Source organism: Belonocnema kinseyi, chromosome 5 (assembly GCF_010883055.1).
Source record: "Belonocnema kinseyi isolate 2016_QV_RU_SX_M_011 chromosome 5, B_treatae_v1, whole genome shotgun sequence".
In the NCBI taxonomy this organism is placed as follows: Eukaryota; Metazoa; Arthropoda; class Insecta; order Hymenoptera; family Cynipidae; genus Belonocnema; species Belonocnema kinseyi.
In genome coordinates this window covers 112,721,535-112,744,496 of record NC_046661.1, presented here as the reverse complement: position 1 = coordinate 112,744,496, position 22,962 = coordinate 112,721,535, and the positions used below count along the sequence as shown (strand labels likewise).

The window sequence follows — 22,962 nt, the reverse complement described above, 5'->3', positions numbered from 1 at the left end:
TGTTGGAAAATTATTTAATTTTAAAAACTGGGAATTCAACTGTTTCATTTTTATTGGAAACTGATCTCTTTTAGTTTAAAATTGAAAAATTTGATTAAAAATTAATATTTTTTAGTTGAAAATTGAACTATTTGTTTTAAAATTAATTTGTTTGGTTGAAAAATCGTCTTTTTTGGTAGGAAGTTAATCCTTTTGATTGAAAATTCAACTACATTTAGTTAATTTCATCTGTATTGTTGAAAATGTAATATTCTTACATGAAAAGTTAAGGATTTGAATTGGTTTAAATTTAATTTAATATAGTACCTCTATTAATTTTACCTAAATATGCACTGTATTTTAAATATAAGAAGATAAATAAAAAATCGGTTTTAGTTATTATTGAAATTCAAGGACTTTAAAGAGACAAATCTAAGAAATTATTAATTAGGTTTTTAGTATTTTAGTTGTTTAACTAATCTATTGTGTTCTTACTTTAAAGAATATCTTTTATTATAATTTGCCAAAGCATTTTCAATTAAACTTATGAATTGAATCCCTAGAAACTGAAGAAAAAAATCGGATTTCCCGACAATAGTTTCGAGATATTAATCGAAAATGGCGCCATGCACTTTTTAATAATTTGATAGGAGTAAATAAAAGCCCGTCATATAGACAATAAATATTTATTAAAATAACAGATAAATTCGGATATAGATTTTACTGTATCGTTAATATTTTGAGGGAATGTAGAGAGATTCGTAAAAATCGTTTTCAACCATCAAGATTAGCAAAGAGCAATAACGCTGAGTTTTAAAATCTTGGAGTATTTAATATTAGTTTATATAGAGAAAGCTATCTCAAAAATACGCTGCTCATTTTTCTATTATCGAAATTATTGCAGAAGGAACAAAATTATACATGAATCTTATTTTATTATCACAGTATTTTTAATGCGAATCGGAATGTCACTTTAATCGAATTTCCTGCAAAAAATACAATTCCTGTACTATTTTTTGAAATATTTTTAACCTAAAATTGCTGCAGGAGTATAAAACTTCTTGTGTTTGAAATTCCAAAGTCAAATTTAAGTGTAAAAATGATGAATTTAAAGATATGTCTCTAGATTAGACTATCGCGTCCTAATTTTTTAAATTTTAAATTCGGTCCAATTGTTGTGCCTATTTACTTTATGAGCAAAATCTCTCTATAATTGACATTCGAAGTGGATTCGTAGAAAATCCATCTCCAGAGTCCCTCTTTCGGGATACATTTTCAAAAGAAAAAAGCACATCTAATGACAAAAATACATATTTCTTAATAGTCTGTACAAAGCTTGATTAAATTCAATTATCAATTTCTGCCTTTGAATCCCGAATGACCTTTTATATAAGTAATTAGATATAGAAAACTAAATGGCCTACATACATTATTAAAATCGTGGATAATAAGGGTCTTAGGAGACTCTGAAGCACAGAATTTAAATTCAAATTTTTGGTCCTACTTCCAAATAATCCTTAACAAATTCGATATAACTCCTATCAACCTGAGGAAAATTCCCGTAAATATATTCTAGCAAAATTCCTTCTCTTGTAAACTTTTTGATTAAGCAGTCGTTTAAAGAAACGCGAGGGTGTCCAGGTGAACAAGGATTTTAAATTCCCGGTCAATTATTAATTTTTTCCAGAAAACTTAAAAGACTGCAAAAGATTGCACACTATTTTTAAAAATTTCAGGAAACTTATAAACATTTTAAAAGATTTCTGTTTTGGAACAGAGAATTTTGTAACCAGTATGATCATTTTTAACTTGAAAAGGGATTTTTTTCTAAATTTATTTCCAAAAAATCCTTGTTCCAAGCGAAAAATTTATTTATTTACAATATTTTCTAAAAAAATTGAGAAATATAGTAACTCCCTTTTTCTAAAATTGGGAAGAATGGTATGTATGATTTGGATTTGAGAATATTGTAAGGGTATTATAATTCTAAACTCAAATGCATAATTTTTAATTCATTTCTGCTAAATAAGAATTAAAGATCTTTTTCCAAAATTTTCGTTCTATATCGAAAATTCCCTACTTCAAATTAAATAATAGTTTGTTTTTTTAATTCCCCTGTTCTAAATCAGAATTATATTTATTTACAATATTGTCTACAATAATCCAGAAATATAGTAACTCCCTTTTTATAAAATTTAGGAGGAAGTAATTTCAAATTTCAGTAAATATTTATTTCCAAAAAAAAAACAGAATTTTTGAATTTTAAAAATCTCATTTGGAACAAGACATTTTTAAAATTTGACGAATTCTGACAGCGATTTTTTAAAAAGAATTATAATTCTGAGTTGAAATATATAAGAATCGCACTTTTGATTTGGAATTGAGAATATTGTAAGTGTATTATGATTCTAAACTCAAACGGAGATTTTTTTAATTCCTTTCTGCTAAATCAAAATCAAAGATATTTTTCAAAATTCCCGTTCCATGTCCAAAATTCCCTGTTCCAACTCAAATAATAGGTTTTTTCAAACATTCCGTTTTCCAACTCAAATAATATTATTTTCAGAAGTTCCCTGTTCTAAAATTATAAATGATAATTCTCTACGGACATCCCGTCTTCCAAGTTACAATTAAATTTATTTCCAAAAAATCCCTGTTCCAAGACAAAATTATATTTATTTACAATCTTTTCTAAAATAATTCAGAAATATAGTAACTCCCTTTTTCTAAAATTTGGAAGGGGGTAATTTCAAATTCTGGTAAATATTTTTATGCAAAAAACAGAATTAAATTTTTTTTAAATCTCATTTGAAATAAAAAATTTTCGAAATTTGACAAATTCTGACAGCGAATTTTTAAAAGGAATTATAATTCTGTGTTGAAACATATAACAATCATATTTCTGATTTGGAATTCAAAATTTGGTGAAGATATTATAATTCTAAACTCAATGGGGATCTTGTAAATTCCTTTCTGCTGAATGAGAATTAAAGATCTGTTCAAAAATTGCCGTTTTATGTAAAAAAATCCCTGTTTTCAGTCAAATGATAATTTTATGAACCAAAACTAAATTTAAAGTCTAACCTTCAAATTGTTTCTCCTTCTTTCGACGATTATTATCAATCAATTTTCGATAAAGAGGTTTTTCCGGCCTTAAAGACCAATCAAAAGAACACGAAAAACTATTTTAGATGCCGAACTTCGTGCACATAACCTTGTTTATCGCAAATTTTTTACAGAAACTCCCTGTCCTAAAGTCAAAATTACAATTCATTGCGAGAATTCGCTCTCCCAATTGTCCAAATTCTAATTCTTTGCTGAAATTCCCCCTCCCAGCTCAGAATTATAAACCTTGTGAAAAATTCTCTGTCCTGTTAACGATTTTTTCCCTATTTCACAAATTTGTACTTGCGTTTCTTCACAAATTTCAACTCAGTATTAGAGTAATAAAATATATGAAACCCCATTCCCGGTGAAGAAAATTCCCGGTTTTCTCGATTTCCCGGCCAGATAGACACCCTGCAGGTAATATCTTGTCGAAGATTGATTATCTCAGGAAAGACTACATCTGTCTCTACTGCTGGACGGCACAGGTTGAAGTCCTTGCCTCCGAGTTCTCTCCTCATCTTGTAAAGAAGCCTGAAGAGCTCTCGCAAGTGCCTCATCTTCACTCATTTGTCCCTGGAGATTTTTCAAACTCCAGATACTGTTTCCATTGGTTGCTGCTGAGTTTTTATTCTGGCCCTGGGAATTCAAAGCGTTCAGCCTTTTCGCCCTGATTGCTGCTTCTTTTCCAGGACAGGTATGATCCGTGGGATGACGGTGCTTAAGGCAGTAATTTTGAGAGCATTCTGTACAGTTGACACGGACAATTTCCTTGATTTTGCAGCCCTTCTGGGAACATTTGTTGATGAAGACTTTTCGTCGGTCCTTTTGGATTTGACAGTCGTTGTCCATGTGTTGATTGACCGCAAGGTCGGGAGGGTCACCCCGTTTTGAAGGAATTGGAGCGTTGCAGAGAGGACAGACGGGAACCTGGACGTCTTTTTTGTAGGCGCTGTGACAGGAATGGTGAAGATACGATATGTGATCGGTGCAGAAAGTTGATTTGCAGGCGTCACATCGCAAAGGGAGAAAGTCGAGACGATTACAAGATTGCTCCGAACAGTGCTCCCCGAGATTTGGAAACTCCATTGCGTCCGAATTTGTCTGGAGAGGAAAAATATTGAGTTCAGTTCAAGGGTAACAGTATATAACTAGATAACCAACCAAATCGAAATTTTGCAGCTGAGCAAAATAACATTCTGTAAAATCGAAATCACCATTTAAAGATAAAACAAAAGGTTTACTCCCGAGCTGAAGTATTTCTAAATTGAGGCCAAAAAAGTATGAATAAAAATATGATCTAGTTCGGAGAAAAGAAATGTGGAAGTTGACTATCTCAAAGTGACAAGAACCTAAAATTGGTAGATAGTTTGTTTGCGAATCACGATAAAAAGTTCAATTTTCAGCTGACACAAAAAATGAGGTTGATTAGAAAGGTTATCCAATTCCGAGTAAATCATTCATGAATTTGAAGGTACAAATTTGATGGTTTCGGAAAATCGTCTTTAGATAGCAACTAGAGATCTATTTTTCAATATTTAAAAATAAATAAAACATGCTCCCGATATATTGGGAGACTGAATAAGAATAAATCAGTTTTCATCCAAAAACATTATTCTGTTCCGGGAAAATAAATATTTATTGTGACGGTATCGCACTGAGGCACACGATTTTGTGTTGAAAGTTCTATAAAAAAAAAGTTATAGGTTTCTTCATAAATAAATGATAATAATTTTATGAAATAACGTTTCTGATCGCAAGGCAACAAATCAAGTGAAAAAACATGATAAAAGTGACTTTTTGTAGAAAATAAAGATAAAAAATTCAGGACTTTTTCTTTGAAAAAAAGTACTTTATTATTTTACTTCATTTATAAATTTTCAGGTAGGGGAAGTTAGTCATAAAAAGGTTTGAAAAAAAGATAAGAGATTAGGCAATTGAAAAAAGCAGATGGGAGACAAGTACAGAGAATAGAGACAGTTATCTGGTTTTGAATTACCAATTTTTTTATTACTGTATTAAAAATGAGTTTTTAACACAATCCTTCCACACAATACGTATTTGATTTTTGAAAAACTTTTTAATTTAATTTAATAAAAAATCACAATTGAAAAAAAGTTGCATAAACTCCTAATTTGAAAAAATTAATAGTGGAAGTCATTCAAAACCCAAACAGGGAGCCTCAAAATTTAATTTTCAAAATTCCCTGATCTTTTATAAACGAAATAAAACAATTTCCGTTTAAAATTGTTATTCTTTTTATTTATTTCAAACAAAAAAGATTACTTTTCTACCATAAAAGATGAATTTTCAACAAAATTATTCAATTTTCAACAAAAATAAAAATCCGATAAAATTAATTATATTTTCAACAAAAGAGGTCAATTTTTCGCAAATTGTTAAATTTTCAATCAAATAATTTATTGTTTTAGAAGACAGTTGAAGTTTCAAAAACAAAATTTATTTGTTTAATTTTCAACCTGCAAAGATGAATTCTCAAAAAAAATATAGTATTTCAAACAACGAAGACGAAGCTTCTAACGACAAATTTTAAAACAAAAAAAAACGATATATCTACAAAATACATGAATTTTCAAACAAATATTCGAGTTTTCAACTAAAAAAGATCAATTTTTAACAAAACTGTAAAGAGTTAAATTTTTAGTAAGAAATTAACCAACCGAAATCAACAAAAAAATTAATTCTTAAACAAAAAAAGTGATATAAAAAAATAGTTCATATTTCAAGCAAAGAGATGATTTTCAACAAAAATGATGAATCTTCAACTGGGATTTATAGTTGAAAAAATAATTTTCTGCTAAAACGAATTTTCAACAAAAGAGATAGATTTTCAGCTGAAATGATGAATATTGAACAAAAAAAGGAATTTGTAACAAAGTGGTTAAACCTTCAATAAAGCAATTCAATTTTGAATAAAAAAGAGATGACTTTTTAACAAATAACGAATATTATATATTTGAACTACAAAAGCTTTTAATTTTAAATAAAAAACAGTCTGGTTCAACCAAAAAAAAAACGAATTTTAACAAGATAGTGGAATTCTACACCGAAGAAGATTAATTTTCAAACAAAAAACAAAGGAATTTTTCACAAATTAGTCTAATTTTGAAGAAAAGGGATTAACTTTTAACAAGGCTAACAAGGTAGTTCAACTTTTACATTTTCATTAAAACATTACCTTTAAACAAAAAAAGCGAATTTTTAACCAGATATGAATGGAATAATTACACTTTTCTTTAAAAATTTAATTTTCAACCAAAAAGTTGAATCTTCACCTAAAATAATTACATTTTCAATAAAAGAAAGTCATTTAAAAAACGAATTTACAACCAAAGAAATGAATTTTCAACTAAAACTAGTAATATTTAACTGGAATAATTACAGTTTCAGTTTAAAAAGTTAAATTTCTATTAGGAAACAGAAGAATTTTTAACAAAACACAAAATAGTTAAATTTTCAACCAAGTAATTAAATGGTTAACTGAAGATATATTGATTCGGAAGAAAAAAAAGAAATAGAAATATAAGAAAATGAATTAGTTACAAGAACATAATATTCTCAGGATGGACGCAAAACTAGATTTTCAAAATGCCCTTATTTTTTCCAGAATAATTTTCATTTTTCCCTGACAATTAATATTCAAATAACAGAATTTTTTATTATAACATTTTAAATATAAAATCTTTTATCAACTAAATAGAAAAATTTTAAATTAGTCTAAAAATTTTTAATTTATAATCCTTGTCAGTTAGTGTTTCTTGTCGAAATTTCCAGACTTTTGCAGGATTTTTTAAAAAATCCTCGAATTCCCCTGATCAATAAAATTCCATTACTTTTACTAATTTAAAAATAAGCTATACCATAAGCAAGATACATAACCTTAAAATCGAAAAACTTTTAAAATACCTCTAAATTGAAATCAGATCCCAATTCTTTTTAGTTTAGACAAATAATTAAGAATAATGTCATAAGAAGTAAAAATTTCCAAAATAATTATAAAATAGAAGAATAGGAGTCAATTTAGACAAAAGAATTACAGATGACAAAATCGTTAAAATCAGATACTCACTTTGTTGCAACACGTAGTTATCACTTAGCGAACAGAGAAGAAAATAGTTAGCTTTGCAATGAACAATTATGAATCAGTTCTGACGCATTATTGCAATTTCACAAACTTTTATAGCCTCAAAAAATTACGTGACACGAAATTTTGTTGCGTCACGAATGAAAATTGACTTGCGCTTTTTCAAGGCGACCTCCACGCAACAGCGTGTAATTTTCAAACTAGAAAACAGCGCTCAAATTTTAAATTTATTGCAAATAGTGTTTATTTTTTGAAATTTAATATAATCGATAGAATTAAATTAATTAATAATAAATTATAAAAACAATTGAGAGAATAGGAAGAATAGGAAGTAATACAAAAATTTCTATATTTATATAATAGTTTATTTACACAAGCAAAAATTTATAATTCGCCAAAATAATGTACAGATGATTTTAGTAATAAAATATTTCAAAACACAGCACCCAATCCACACTCCACACATTCAGCATTTTCTCATTCGTGATTAAATTGGTTTTGGAAGGGTGGCAAATCAAAAACCCTCGCTGTTCCAAGTGCCATTAGAGCTAAAAGTAAAACAAAGGTTGATTTGTTAATAAATACGGTTACAAATGAAATCCAAAACAAGAAAAACGCATTGTTTTTAAAATTCGAGAACATAACCTCAATATATTATTTCGGAGATTTTACACAGTTTAATGCATTTTTTCGTTAATAAGAGTAATATTAGTGTTGGAATTTATGAAAATATTTACTTACCACCACCGACAGTAAGCATAATAGACTTTCCGGGGAGCTTTTGGAACTTTTTTGAGTGATACGAAACGTACATTCCGGATCCAAAAAGACCACAACCACTGATTAATCTGCAGCCGAGACAACCACGATCTCTATTAGTTATCACACTTTTTACAGTTTCCGTCATTTCTTCATATAATTTATTTATTCGAAAATTTTGCTAACGAAAGAACAAGAAAAAGACTTCCCTACGGAGTCAGAGTCTAACGTTTTTTGAAGGTTATGTTCGTTAACGCGGCCATTTTGATTTCCCCCACCCAACCTGCAATTCCTAATTTTGACACCCAATATTGCCAACTTTTCGCGAAAATACCCGAATTCGAATTATGAAATTTTTTTCTCCTTTTTCTCATATGTATCCATACAATAAGATGCCGTGAAAAAAGTTTGCTAGTTTTTTTCCTATTCCCCTCTTTTTCGCTTAAATGTGAACTGAGTGGTAAAAAAATCCAAATTTTTCAGTCAAAAGTTTTTTTTAAGCCTACTACCATTATATTTTTGGTTTGGAATTCATCTCCTTTGGTTAGAAATTTGAGACTATTTTGTTGCAAATACAGTATTGTTGAAATTTCGTCTCTTTTTATGGCAAATTCGTTGACATATCAACTATTACATATTTCGTTGAGAATTAATTCTTTTTAGTTTCCTGAAATTCAAATTCTTTGATTAAGTTAACTTTGCTGTTAAAAAATAATTGTTTTGTAGAAAAGTCGTCCTTTCGTTGTGCAAATACAACAGTTTGTGCAGAACATTGAACAGTTTGGTTGAAAATGAACTTCTAAATTGTAAACTCATTTTTTTGGAACGAAATTTCAACTATTTTGGTAGAAAATGCAATTACTTGGTTAAAGAATAAAATATTTATTTGATAATTGAACTATTTTGTAGAAAATTCAATTTTTGGTTGAAAAATAATATTTCCTGATTAAAAATTCGACTGCTTTGTAGATTAACAATTTTATTGAATATTCATGTCATTTGTTGAAAATTCGTATTTTTTAGAAGTACAATCATTTTTATTTTTGAAAATTAAACTATTTGCTCGAAATTCAAGTACTTGATTGAAGCTTGAACTACTTTGTTAAAAATTCACCTTTATGTTGCCTTTACGGTTTTTGTTTGTTTAAAAATTAATTTTTCTATCTGAAAATTTAATTATATCATTTTTTCTGTATATGTATACTTTATAAGTTGAAAATTCAACTAATTGTTAGAAATTTCATGTGTTATGTTGAAAATTCATCTTTTTGAGTACAGAATTAATTCTCTTTGTTAAAATTGATCTATTATTTGGTTGAGGATTCAAATATTTTGTTAATTTTTTTTTAGTTGAAATAAACTGGTTGAAAAATTATTTTCATTTTATTTGAAAAGTAAATTTTTAAGCTTAAAAATTCATTCCACTTTTTGATACAAACTTGTTTTCTTTAGTTGAAAATTAAACTATTTATAAAAATCCATCTTGTGGTACAAAATTAATCTTTTATTTGTTTAAAATTAATTTCTATAGGTTAAAAATTCAGCTATTTGGTTAGAAATTAAACTATTTATTAAAAAATGTAACCATTTTGTAGAAAATTAAATTTGCTGTTGAAAAATCCTATTTTCGGGTTGAAAATTCAACTTAATTGTAGATCGTATTTTTTCGTAGCAGATGAATTTTTTTGGTTAAAAATTTAACTAGTTGGCTGAACCTTGACCTGCTTTGTTGAAAATTTCTTTCTTTGTTAGAAACTTTAACTACTTTACTAAAAATTCGATTTACTATCTAAAAATGTAATTATAATATTTTTCATTGAATCCTTATCGTTCATAAGTTGAAAATTCCACTATTTGTTCGAAAGTTCATGTGTTTTGTAGAAAGTTCATGCTTTTGGTTAGAAAATTAATCTTGATGATCATCTTTTCGGTTGAGGATTCAACTATTTTGAGAAAAATCCACCATTTTAGTTGATAATTCGTTTTTTTTTTTAATTAATTTTTTACACTGAAAATGTAACTGATTCATTTTTGGTAAAAAAATTATCTTTTCAATTGAAAATTCAACTATGTGTTGGACATTCATCTGTTTATTTTAAAATATTCGACTTTTAGTTTGAAAAATTAAATATTTTGTTGAAAATTCATCTTTTTGGTTGAAGATTCAGCTATTTTGTTGAAAATTCATTTTTTTTCTGGTTGAATAATCTTTTTTATGCTCCTTCAAAATTAACTGTTTGCTTGAAAATTTATGCATTTTGTTGAAAATCGACTTTTGGTCGAAAATTCAACTATCATGTTAAATACATCTGTTTTTATCGAAAGCTCAACGGTTTTTTGTTGAAAATGAGAAAATGAATATTGAGTAATAATAAAAATAAAATAATGGATTTCAAAAAAGGAGAATCAAAATCTAAGATAAATATTATTTATTTTCACGGCACAAACTCATTCTGAATTCTACAAATTAACTTTTTTTAAATACATACAGAAAAGACACGAAAAATGCGCCTATGAATTTCATTACTGGAAAAAAACATATTCTAAAGAAAAAAATTTCGGTTAAATATAATTATGAAATATATTTACTGAAACAACAAAAAAAGGAATAAACAAATCCACGACGCTTAAATAATCCCAGAATACCTTAGATATCTTAAGTATAGTAATCATTTTTTTGTAACAACTAAATCACTCGATTGCTTACGTTAATGGAAATTGCAAATAAAGCGAAGCGAACCTTTTTTTATTGACCTTGTCGCTTGCATTTTTATTTTCATCTTCACAAGAATAAAATAAAAATTGATTTTTCTATTTTTGGTTACCTATTTAACTTTCTATTTTACGGGTTAAGAAAATTATAGCGATTCGATTTGTTTTACTTAGTTTAGCTGAATGCGCGCTTGAAAGATTTGGTTCGAACGTTCCCCCTGATTTACATTTCGAATGGTGTGGATGAGAGATTGGTGTAAGATACAAAAGTTTTTTTTTTCGGTGAAGGATGGTCGGTTGATTTGTACAATAATATTATTACATGGCATGACGCTCAAGATATTTTCACTTTGCATGCTTACACTTTCCGCCGAAAATTCCCATCAGCGGAAATTTCTTCCAAGACTTCGCAAAGTACCTTTAAGATTGCTTAAAGTTTTCGTCAGTCTTGTGAATGATTGGGGAAAACAAATTACTCATTCTATAAGCTTCTTTGCTCTGAAGTAACGTCTCAGGTAGAAGACTTGCCAGGTCGCCAAACCCAGGAGGCAAAACATCGAGAATATACTGAAGTAGAGAACTCGGGCGTTTGTTGATTCTGAAAAGAAAAAATATTGAGTTAAATAAAATTTATTTGAAATTGTTATACTATGAAATTCTGAATGATGCTTTAATAATAAATAATAAAAAAGATTGTTCTTTTTAAAGATTTTTCGAAAATTTTGATTATTTTTTATTTTACAAAATTTATCTTAAGACATTTAAAAAAAAATCGTAAACAGTCCAAAAGATTTCCCAAATTCCTTGAAAAGAAAAATCAAAGTTTCAAAGTACATTTTTTGTATTTTAGAGACATTTTTCAAAAGAGTGACGCCAAAATAGGCTGTTTTTTCGCCTATTTTTTGGACCTCGCTAGCGACCTGGTGAAAAAATATTAAAATATGTTACACGTATCAAATGAATCGTCATTAAAAACCAAAGTGTGCGTCGCTTTTTGTTTTTTTTTTATTTTAAAAAATGAACCCTATTTAGGGGTTGAGAGGACCCAAAAAAAATTAAAAATAAAGGAAATACCACTAATTATAAAATCATTTTTCATTGTATTTTTTTCTAAAAAATAAACCTCATAAAAGTAAAATCTCGTACTTTCTTCATTGATAGGAGCTTGACGTAAAAAATGATTGTATAATTAGTGATATTTTCTATATTTAATTTTTTGAGGCCGTCTCAACCCCTAAATAGGGGTAATTTTTTGAAATTTTTAAGAAACGAAAAACCAAGCCCATTTTCATTTTCAATTACGAGTAATTTGATATATGTAACATATTTTAATACTTTTTCACCAGGTCGCTAGGGAGGTCCAAAAAATAGGCGAACTTTGACGTCACTCTTTTTGGAAAATTCGAATTCATTTAAAATTGATTTGGAAATTTTTAGAAATTAAAAAAAAAAATTAAAACAAAATATAGAATTTACATTTTTGTAAGATTTCTATAAAAGAATCTTCTCAAGAATTTTGAAAGTTTTCCAGATAATAATTTTTTGTTTCTCTTTAAATTGGTCTTTTTGGTTGGAAAAATCATCGTTTAATTTAAATAGAAAATTTCTGCTTTAAAATAAAAACCTTTTTTGTTTAATTATTATCAACTAATATATTTTTCGTTGAATATTTAACTACTTTGTTAAAAAATTTACTTTTTTTGTTGAAAAATCATGATTATCCGTAAAAAAATTCAGTATTGAAAACAAGATTTCTGCAAAATCTTTTAATAATTTAGTTTTTATTTTAAAAAAGATTAATTTTAAGTTTTGAAGATTTCGAAACATCTCGACAAAGAATCTGGAAGATTTTAAGACAATTTTTTTTCATTTTGCAGGATCTAAAAAGGTTTTAAGAAAACTGAATTACTTCAAAAAATATTAAGAAGTTCTAGATGTTTTAAAAGATTTAAAAATTAGTTCAATCTTGACCAGATTTGAAAAAATTTGAAACAAGATGTAGATTTTTAAAGATTAAAAAAAAAAGAATCATGTTAAGAATTCTGAAATGTTTTAAGAATATGACAAAAGTTTCCTTAAGATCCCTAGACAAATTTTAAATAGTTGTTTTATTTTATTTTAAAAACAAATTTTAGGAAAAAATTGGAAAAAAAATCAAAATGATTACCTAAAATGTCGAAAAATATAAAAGGTGTTGAAGAGAGATTAGAAGTTTTGAAACTATTACACAAATTAAAAAAACATGTAGCTTTATAAAGATTTCGAGAAAAAATTTGTTTAAGAATCATTTAAAGAGAATACCATATTTATGATTCCTAGGAAAATGTTAAATGTTTTTTTTCTTTTAAAGAAAGATTAATTTTAAGAGAAAATTGAAAAAGATTTAATAAAATTTCGAAAAAAATGTAGAATATTTAAAACTTGAGTTTCAAAAAATTGTAAACAAAATGTACATTTTTGAAGATTTTCAATAAAAACATCGAGAGTTTTGAAAGGTTTTAAGAAAATAAGCTTTTTTTAATTTCCTTGTGAGATTTATAAAGATTTTTAAAAATATCAAAGAAAATCTGGAAGACTGCCAGGTAATTTACTTAATTTAAAAAGATTTTTCAACATTTTAGGAATAATTTGAGTCAGTTAAAAACATATTTGAAAATGCATATCTCATGATAAAAATATAATCTTTTTGCTTATAATTCAACTGTTTTTCATGCAAAATAAAAATATTTTTCGATTGAAATGTGTCAACCACAACATTTTTCGTTTAAAACTCTTTTTTTTTTGTCATTTTTGTATGAATTCAAATATTTTTGATTTAAAATAAAAATATTATATGGTTGAAAAATTAAATTTACCATTGGTGTCTCTCATTTCCTCCTCGTTCTTTCTCATTCTCGCGAAATCCTGCACGATTGCTTCTGAAAGGTCTTCCAATTTCTTCAACTCAACCTCGATTGGTTTCAATTTTGACGCTTCGCCAATCTGTGAATGAATGGAATATTTAAATTTAACTCAAAAATATCATTCAGTTAGACAAACAATCAAAGGATTGGTTAAAATTCTTCGCACTTTTGGACTGTGCTGTTCTATTGCACAATCTGAAAACGGGATTAATCAACACTTCAAAATCTATACTAAAAACTAAAATTAAACCTAAATCATAAACTAAAGTCAAACCTGAAACTGAAGTAAAACTACAAAATAAAAAACTTGCAATGTAAAAATACAATTATTGAAATCACAATCAGAAAATAAAACAAAGATTCATGCAGTTTTTTAAAAAAGATAAAAATTAATTTCACTTTACCAGCTGCCCGCCCATACAAGCCACATAAAAAAGGAAAGAGAAAATAGATTTTATAAGAAGAAACTATAATTTAGTTTAGAAATAGGAATTTGAGAACTGAAACTTACACCTTCGTAACTCTTGGCTTCGATTCCTCGCTTTGTAATTAAGGAAACTTCCTGTCTCATGCCTCGTTCCTCTGAAAACCGTAATTAATGTTTTTATCCTATCTAAAAAAATTGATGTCAAATATCGGACACGTTATTGTCAAAACACTAATTGATTGCAAAGAATATCAAAATTTCAAAAGAAACAATTTTATTTCATGAGAAAATTTTAATTGCAAATGACTTTGAAATTGAGAAATGACTTTCTAGAAATTTTGATGCCACGCTTTAATTTGTAAAAATTTAGGGTACCGTTAACAAAAAGATTACCGATAGCGACAATAAGATTTTTTGAAAAATTTTAATTATTTAGGTTTTATTTCATAAAATTAATTTTCAGTTTTTAAGATTTCAAAACATGTCGATCAAGAATCTTGGTGATTGTAAGAGCATTCTTTTTAATTTTTTAGGATTTAACATTTTTTTGGAAAACCGAATTTAAAATTTAAGTTTTTAAAAAATTTTGAAAGGTTTCAAGAAAATAATAAAATTTTCTTAAAATTTATGGGGCAATTTTTAATGATTTTTTATTATGACAAATGAATTCTAAAAGGGATATAAAAATATTTCAAACCATTTCCAAAATTTTTTAAAAATAATGTAGGAGACTAATGAAAATTTTTGCAAAATTGAAGAAAAAAAATCTAGAAAATTTTTAAAACAATTTTTTATTTTACAGGATTTTACAAAATATTTGAAAAAATTCGAGTAAAATTAAAAGATATTAAAAAAATATTGAATGCACTAGATTTTTTCCGACACATCTGAAAACTAAAATAAGAATTGAAGCTTTTTACGTATTGTGAAAGGTTTTATTAAAATAATAACATTTTATTACATTCGTGGGAAAATTTTAATTAAGATTTTTTTTTTCTTTGGTGAAATCTAAGAAAAAACTAAAAAAGATTTCAAAACATTTCCTATAAAATTTCTACAAAAGAATGTAGAAGATTTTAAAGACAAATTTCGTAATTTTGCAAAATTAAAAAATTGATAGAAACAATCGAGTAAGTTAAAGAGATATTTAGAGATTTTGAAACCATTCGAAAATAGTTTTAAACTTGTAAAGATGTCAAATTTTGTTAAATATAGATTTTTGAAGATTACGAAAAAGTTTTTCAAGAATAATTAATAAAGGGTTCAAAAATTTTCAAAATTAACAAAAAAATCTTGAAGATTTTAAAGGATTTTTTTTGTATTTTGCAGAATTTCAAATAATTTTTAGGAAAATTTCGACTTAATTTAAAAGAAATGTTAGAAATTTTAGAGAAAAATATTTTTTAATTTCTTTTGAACTTGTAAAAGACCTCAATATGTTTTAAAGATAATTTACATAACTTTGAAAACAAACTGATAACACTTATTTCCTTGTTCACAGATCTCCGAATCTTTATTTAGTTCAAATTTAGGTCATCAAAAACTTTTAAGAAATAAATAGCTATTCAAATTTTGTACTTTGTAGTAAAATTTTTGTTTCCTGAAATCGAAAAACTACACACGCACAATTTACGATGCTATAGGTTGGAGAAAAGATCCATTAGAGAAATAATATTAAAAAAAAAATTTAATCTTTATCGGTATTGAAACACTTACGATTTGGGACATGGGAAGTGAAACAAATTTCAAAGGTGTCGTATACTTCAGTGACGAAAGAAAACTTCAGAGACTTTCCATGAGGAATATCTTCCTTTTGTGAAAGAATGTGCCCTCTCGAATCCTTGATCTAGAAAATAAAAAATAAATAATCAGTCACCATTATTATTATTTCGCAATCATGTAACTATTGAGGAAATTTGGGAAGTATTCGATAAAGTAAAATAAAACATTAATAAAAATGAGAACCACCATATGTTCCAAAAATATTGCCAACTAAATGAAGGTCAAAATAAAATCTTAAAAAACTGTTCTCTCTACAAGTTTTTTGATCATAAAAACGAATCGTGTTACATCGAAAAAGGAAATTGAGCTCTCGCTTCAAATCCAATTTTACAAGATAAAAATATTCTTACATAAAAAAATAAGACCCCGAATTCTTGATATCGTACATGCAGAATTGATCCACAAAAACTGAATAATAGCAACCAGAAATTTCCAAAATGCATAAAATGGATTCCCTACTTTTTTTGAAAGCAACTTTCAAATCTAATTTTCATCACTTGAAATTTTCAAAAAGCGTAAAATAAATATTAAGGAAGTGTAGTTTTGACTAAATAATGCATAAATAATACAAAATCAAGTTAAATTGATGAAACATAGTCGATTTCTCGGTCCATATTGAAGGTTACGAAACCTAACCTCAAAATGTAACCAGGGTGTTTCTGACTTTTTGAGAAAACTCACCACGTAGTCGACTTTCTGCCCGTGTGCCTCAGACACCTCATACTCCCCGGTGACTAGAACATTAGCTTGGATCTCTTCTTTTAGACATTTGTGCTGATTCGGCTCCAAATACCACATGATACTGTGGACGTCGACAATCAGGAACAGGAGCCCGAAAATCGCGAAATTCCCGGAATTCATTTTCACGTCGCCCTCGGGCAAGTTCACGAGCGTTAAAAACAAGTCGAAAAAACTTTTTTACACTACAAGTTCTTTCGAAATGAACCGGAGACTTCAGCGCACATCCGTCAACATTTCGATGAGTTGGCAGCCATTGGTCACGTTGGAAACTTCTCTGGCGCAAGATTTAACTTCTCTACGTGTCCTCTGTTCTATTTGCCAAAATTACCAAACACAATCAAGAGTTGAACAGAATCAGCCAATCGGAGAGTGAAGAGTCAAAGCAAGTTTGCTTTTCCGGAAAACCTTCAATTTCATCGGCCAAGAAGTAATTCCTTTTATCTTTTTATTTTCAAATGATTATCTCATTCTTATTTATTATTGTACAATTACTTTCTCCAGGTAATTAATGTTTTTCGCCTTTTATCGTATCAGAAATTAAAAAGAAGAATTTTACTTTTCAAATTTTATTCGTGATTTTTATGTTTTTCTTTATTTATATGTAATTGATTTTTTATTCAAAGTAGATAAGCTATACGAAAAAGTTGATATAATTGTATTGTTTATTGTATTATCAAAAATGCCAGCGAATTGATTAATTATAATCGTTGTTTAATGGCGGATGAAATATAACAAATACACAATCCTATCTAAAAAAAAACTAAACAAAGTATAGCATCCTCTTAAGGAATTTTCAAGGAATATTTTTCAACCAATAACTTTTAATTTTGACACTTTTTTTGTACTCAGGAAATGCCTCAAAAATCCAAAATAGTAGTTTTTTATGAAATTAATGTTTAAAGTCGTGTAGTGAAATGTTATTAACTTTCAGGATAAATGATATAAAGTTGATAAGTGTCAATAGTAGTACTTCTTGTTCTATATTTTTTAAAGATATTTGGTAATTATTTAAACAATTTTCATGTATTTAAACCATTTTTACATTCTCAACAGAGAAGGTATTAGATTTGTGTAAAATTTGACCGCCCCCCCCCCCTAGTTTTTGTCAAATGTCCACGTTTTGAGACCCCTTGAATCCAAAAAATAGATTTTTATAGATGTGTAAGGCTGTCTGTATGTATGTATGTATGTCTGTGGGTACGATAACTTTGAAAAAAATTAATATATCAGATTGACCTTTCGTACACTCGTTTAGTGTCCTAAACTAAAGGTCAGGTTCGTTAGCCATTCATTTTGGATAAAAATTCAAAAAGTGGGCACATTTTTAATATTTTTAAGACCACTTTTTTCAAAACTCAAAAATTCTCTGAACCGTTATTCATAGTATTCAAAAAGTCAAACAATTTATTTTGATGACTTTTTTCAAATAATCAAAAATTACCAGAGTTATAGCATTTACAAAATTTAAAAAAATACCCGAAAATGAACATTTTATGCCAAATAACGCGCGATATGAAGAAAAAAGTCAAGAGAACAAAAATGTTGCTTTCTGAATGCCCTACGAGATTATAGTAACAATTTTTTTTATTTTCTTGAAAAATAAAAAATTCAAATTTTGACAGCATACAAAATAATGAAAAATCCAAAAATTACATTTTTCGTCCAAACTGTGCAAAATACGGTAAAAGATAAATACACAAAAATTGTGCATTTGAAAAAGATCTACAAATTTGTTATCAACCTCTTTTTGAGAGCATGCGTAGTTTTGGCTTTAATCATGAAAAACGTCATTAACAGTAAACAAAATTGGCCCGCTGCGTGGGCACTTTCATACCACAACTTTTGGTCTTTTAATTTATTTTTTGTCTCGTGTGTGGGGTTTCAAACAATTTAACTTTTCATGTTTTTGATGCTATTTTTTTATTATTCAAACTAAAAACAGAACTATCAAAAAATTATTCGTGGCAAATAAATCATTTTTCAATTCTCATCAGAAAAGGTATTAGATTTATATAAAATTTGTCCTCCCTAGTTTTTGTCCAAAGGTCCACGTTTTGAGATCCCCTGAATCCGAAAAACAGGTTTTTACGAATGTATCTATCTGTATGTCTATCTTTCTGTCGTTCTGCCTATTTTTATGTCTGTCTCTCTGTCTGTGAGTACGATGACTTTTGAAAAAAATTAATCTATTAGATTGGCTTTTGGTATACTCTTTTAGTGTCCTAAGCTAAATGCTAAGTTCGTTAGTCAGACATTTTGGATAAAAAAACTAAAAGTGAGTCCATTTTGAAAATTTTGAGTACACATTTTTTTATGAATCAAAAATTCTGTGTACAGTTGTTCATAGTATTTGAAAAGAAAAATGTAACTTTTCGATAGCCCTACAAGATTATCATATCAACTTTTTTAATTTTTTCGAAAAATTCAAATATTGACAGCACGAAAACTAATTAAAAATCAAAAATTGGCAAATACATTATCGAGCGCGAAGCGCGAAAACCAACAGTCGCGCAATGAACGAATGTTAAGAGTGTTTTTTTTTACTAAGATTTTTTGAAATTATTCAAACAATAATCAATCACTTGCGCCTTTTTATAGAGAAGGTGGAAAAATTCTAGTTTTTATCGAATCTCGTACACTATAATCGCTTATCAATCAGTGTATTTCCTTATATCTAAGAAAGTATACCTTATATTGTTTAAAGAATTAAGTGTAATTGTTCTAAAAAAATATAGTCCTTTTGTACTTAAAATTGCTTCTCTGTCCTGTTACATTTATATACTTTAGGGAAGATCTGCATGCAAATTATTTTCATTTCAAAGATTTCATTAATCTACACAGGTACGGGGTGAATACAAATATGATAAACAAGAAGTACTGAACTCTTGACATTTATCAACTTTATATCATTTACCCCGAGAAATAATAATTTTTTCACGGCTTACAGGAAAACAAAAAATTGTTCAAATAAATAATACTTGTTTAAACAATTTAAAATTATTTTAAAATACCTTAAAACTCGTCAATTATCGATTAAACATAACTCATGCTGACAATATTCCGAAAAAGCCGTCTTTAGCATGAATTTAATAGAAAACTGCTATTTTGCATTTTTTGGACATTTTCCGGACACAAAAACGGCTCAAAATTAAAAGTTATTCGGTGAAAATTATTCCTTAAAAATTCCTTAAGAGGTGACTATACTTTAATTCACAAGAAATTTATAACATGTACTTCTTTTTTCAGTTTTCCAAAACTCGAGTTTTTCCCATTTAAAAACCCATGTTAATTTCAAAAGCCCGAGAAAAGAAAGAAAAAAAATTTACAGATTTTCCCCCGGTAAACAAACAAATTGGGAGGGGGAATCGATCAACAAAAATCGATTGTCGCATTTTTACATGTATAAATTTGGATCAGTCTTGACTGTTTACAATTTATTTATCTTCAATAAAGATTACAAATTTTCTGGTACATCAATTTTTTAATCAAAATTTTCAAATAATTCATTTTTGCACAACATTTTAATGGAAAATTATTTTTAAATGTTGGAAAATAATTCTGTTCTTAACATTTTGCTATCACACTATAATTTTCCAACTCTTCCACATTTTTAAAGAGATGAGAAAAATAAAATTATGGAAATAAACATTATTGATACCGTCCTCTGGCAAATGTCTAGAAAAACTTTTAATGATTGAGGTTTTATTTTTTAAGATTAGTTCTAGGTTTTCAAGATTTTAAAATATGTCGAAAATGAATCTGGAACATTTTAAGACAGCTATTTTAATTTCGCCAATTTAAAAAAAAATTATGAAAATTGAATTATTTAAAAAAATGTTTGGAAATTTTAGACGTGTTAAAAAGATTCATGAATAATTTAAATCTTGAGAAGATTTTAAAAAATTATTAAAGGTTTCAATAGATAATTCGATAATTGTTTAAAATAATTAGAAATTTTAAAGAGATTAAAAATTAATTGAAAACTTGAAACAATTTCAAAAAAGTTATAACCAAGGTTATAACCAAGTTATAACCAACTAATTTTTTTCTTTTTTTAAAAATCAATTTTAAGATTATATTTCAGAAAAATAATTAATTAAAAAAATTATTTAAAATTTAAAAAGATTTCCAAAAATTTAAATAAGATGTAAATTTTTGAAGATTTGAACAAAAAAATTCGAAGAAAATTTATCGAAAAAATATTTACAATCTCTTCAAAACATCTAAAAGTCCTAAATATCTTTTAAGCTGACTCAAATTTTCCATGAAATTTGATAAAATATTGAAATTAAAGAAATAAATACTTTTTCGACATACATGAAATCTCCAAAAATCTTTTTGAATATTCTCGAGAATCTTGGGAAACTTATAAGTATTTATATAACTTTAAAAACAAATAATCTTAAAAAAGAAACGGTGATTCGAAATTTTTATTTCGTATTCTAAATTATTTGCCTCAAATTATAATTTGGGGGTAATGTTTTTTCTTTCCTGGCTGGCTGAAAAATCTTATTTGGTTAAAACTTCAACTATTTTTTTGAAAATACATCGTTGGTGTGAATTAAACTCTTTTTTTATTTAAAGTTAAAATCATTCTTATTTGAAATATCAACTATTACATTTTTCGATGAAAACTCCAGTACTTGTTTAAAAATCGATCTCATTTATTAAAAATGCATTTTTTTGTTTGTTTTGTTAAAGATTCATAATTTTATCTTAAAATACATTTGTCTTGTTGAGAATAAAACTAATTTTTTGAAAATTCATGTATTTTGTTGAAAATTCTCATTTTTGTACTGAAATATTTTTGGCAACTGTTTCTGATTTAAAATTAAAAAATACATATATTTATTTTAAATCAGAAACAGTTGAATGCATGTCCTAAAGACGTCAAGTCACATTACATTCTAAGGATGTCTGTAGGATGACCTGGTGTCCATACTGGGTATATTTCGATTGAAATATCTACTACATATAACATTTTTCGTTGAGAATTCATCTTTTTTGGTTTAAAATACAACTGCATGATTAAAACTTGAACTGCGTAATAAAAAATTAAATTTCAGGGAGATAAAAATTCTAACAGCTGTACAGAAAGATATTCCTTTTGGAAAAAATTCCATCTTTTTTCGGTTAAAAATGCAATTGGTTGAAAATTAATTTTTTTATTGAAGGATTTACCTACCTTGTTCTAAATTCATTTTTTTGAGGTTAAAAAATGTGAAGTTTGAATTTGATGAATAAATAGTTGAATAAATATTTATTCGAAATTTTTATTTTGTATTAAAAATTATTTTTCTCCTATAATAAAAAAACTACACCACTTGATGACGGTAGGTATTTAAATGGTACGAAATGTGTAAAATCAATTCTTAATTTGACTTCCTCAAAATTGATAACTTTCATAATTTGTATAATGTTCGATGGTCTCAAAATGTTTTCATTAATAAAAAATAAAAAATCTGTCCACATCGCGGGAACATTGTCGCTTCGCTCGCAAGTTTGAACGCGCCTAAGGCACGCGACTATTGGTTCTCGCGCTTCGCGCTCGATAATGTATTTACCTCGCGCAACGTGCTTGGTCTTTGTGCACAGGCTGCTTCGGCTTTAACGAGAACATTTTCATGACGTATCTCGTGTTACGCACTCGAGATTATTCCTGAAATTTTATATCATTCCTTTTCATTCATTTTCTATTTTATTTTTATGATTTAAAATTTAAACATACGATCTACTGAGCAGCCAAACCGTTTTTAACTTCTAAATTATGTCCCTAGCCTCAGTGACCCAAACTTTGTCAATTGAATTTTCTACCGCATCGTGTTCTAGATCGCTGTTGTGGTACTCTATTGCTTCACCTCCTAATAATTGAGTAAAACAATCTCTCAAAGCGGCTAGGTGGAGAGTCTAGTTACAACAATCCCCCAAAACTTCGAATTATGAGGGAGGGAGGTGTGATTAGTTTTAACCGAGTCATAGCTAGTTGGTGTTTTATGCTGAGAAGGTCACGAACCTTCAGCAGCGTTGTGTTAGATGGGAGTTCATATGGTCTCATTTTCACATTCCCGGCCCTCTTTCAGGCGCGAAATCAAAAAATCTTTGAAATGCTGTGAAATTGTTGACTAAAAAAATGTAATTTTTGGATTTCCCATTATTTTTTATGTTTTCAAAATTTGAATTTTCAGTTTTTTTAGAAAATTCAAAAATTGTTATGATAATCTTATAGGGAATTCAAAAATCAACATTTTTCTTCTCTTGGCTCTCTTGGCTCAAAAATATTCAAAATGAGCTCACTTTTTGAATTTTCAACCAACATGGCTGGCCAACGAGCTTGACCTTTAGACAGGCAGGCAGGCATACAGATATACAGACAGATTCGTAAAAACCAGTTTTTCGGATTCAGAGGATCTTAAAACGTTGACATTTGACAAAAACTGGGGGGGGGGGGG

The 22,962-nt window shown here is 27.5% G+C and overlaps 3 protein-coding genes across 4 annotated transcripts; all 3 read right to left on the bottom strand.

Moving 5' to 3' along the window:
• Nucleotides 1–651: 651 nt before the first annotated feature.
• LOC117172903 (AN1-type zinc finger protein 2A) lies at nt 652–7,311 on the bottom strand. Its single transcript, XM_033361198.1, has 2 exons — nt 7,175–7,311; nt 652–4,188 (listed from the first exon to the last, which is right to left on the bottom strand). The coding sequence occupies exon 2, from the start codon at nt 4,171–4,173 to the stop codon at nt 3,532–3,534; it is 642 nt and encodes a 213-aa protein (XP_033217089.1). The 5' UTR covers nt 4,174–4,188; nt 7,175–7,311; the 3' UTR covers nt 652–3,531.
• Nucleotides 7,312–7,540: 229 nt separating this feature from the next.
• LOC117172913 lies at nt 7,541–8,238 on the bottom strand. Its single transcript, XM_033361206.1, has 2 exons — nt 7,931–8,238; nt 7,541–7,737 (listed from the first exon to the last, which is right to left on the bottom strand). Exons 1-2 carry the CDS (start codon nt 8,094–8,096, stop codon nt 7,667–7,669), a joined length of 237 nt encoding a protein of 78 aa, XP_033217097.1. The 5' UTR covers nt 8,097–8,238; the 3' UTR covers nt 7,541–7,666.
• A 2,256-nt stretch (nt 8,239–10,494) lies between these two features.
• On the bottom strand, nt 10,495–16,787 carry LOC117173101 (transmembrane emp24 domain-containing protein bai). Of its 2 annotated transcripts, XM_033361486.1 has the most exons (6): nt 16,454–16,787; nt 15,707–15,836; nt 14,075–14,145; nt 13,968–13,970; nt 13,516–13,642; nt 10,495–11,258 (listed from the first exon to the last, which is right to left on the bottom strand). In XM_033361486.1, the coding sequence occupies exons 1-6, from the start codon at nt 16,631–16,633 to the stop codon at nt 11,137–11,139; spliced, it is 633 nt and encodes a 210-aa protein (XP_033217377.1). In that variant the 5' UTR covers nt 16,634–16,787; the 3' UTR covers nt 10,495–11,136. The 2 variants fall into 2 exon arrangements, with proteins under 2 accessions (XP_033217377.1, XP_033217378.1); XM_033361487.1 differs by lacking the exon at nt 13,968–13,970.
• Between the last annotated feature and the right edge of the window lie 6,175 nt (nt 16,788–22,962).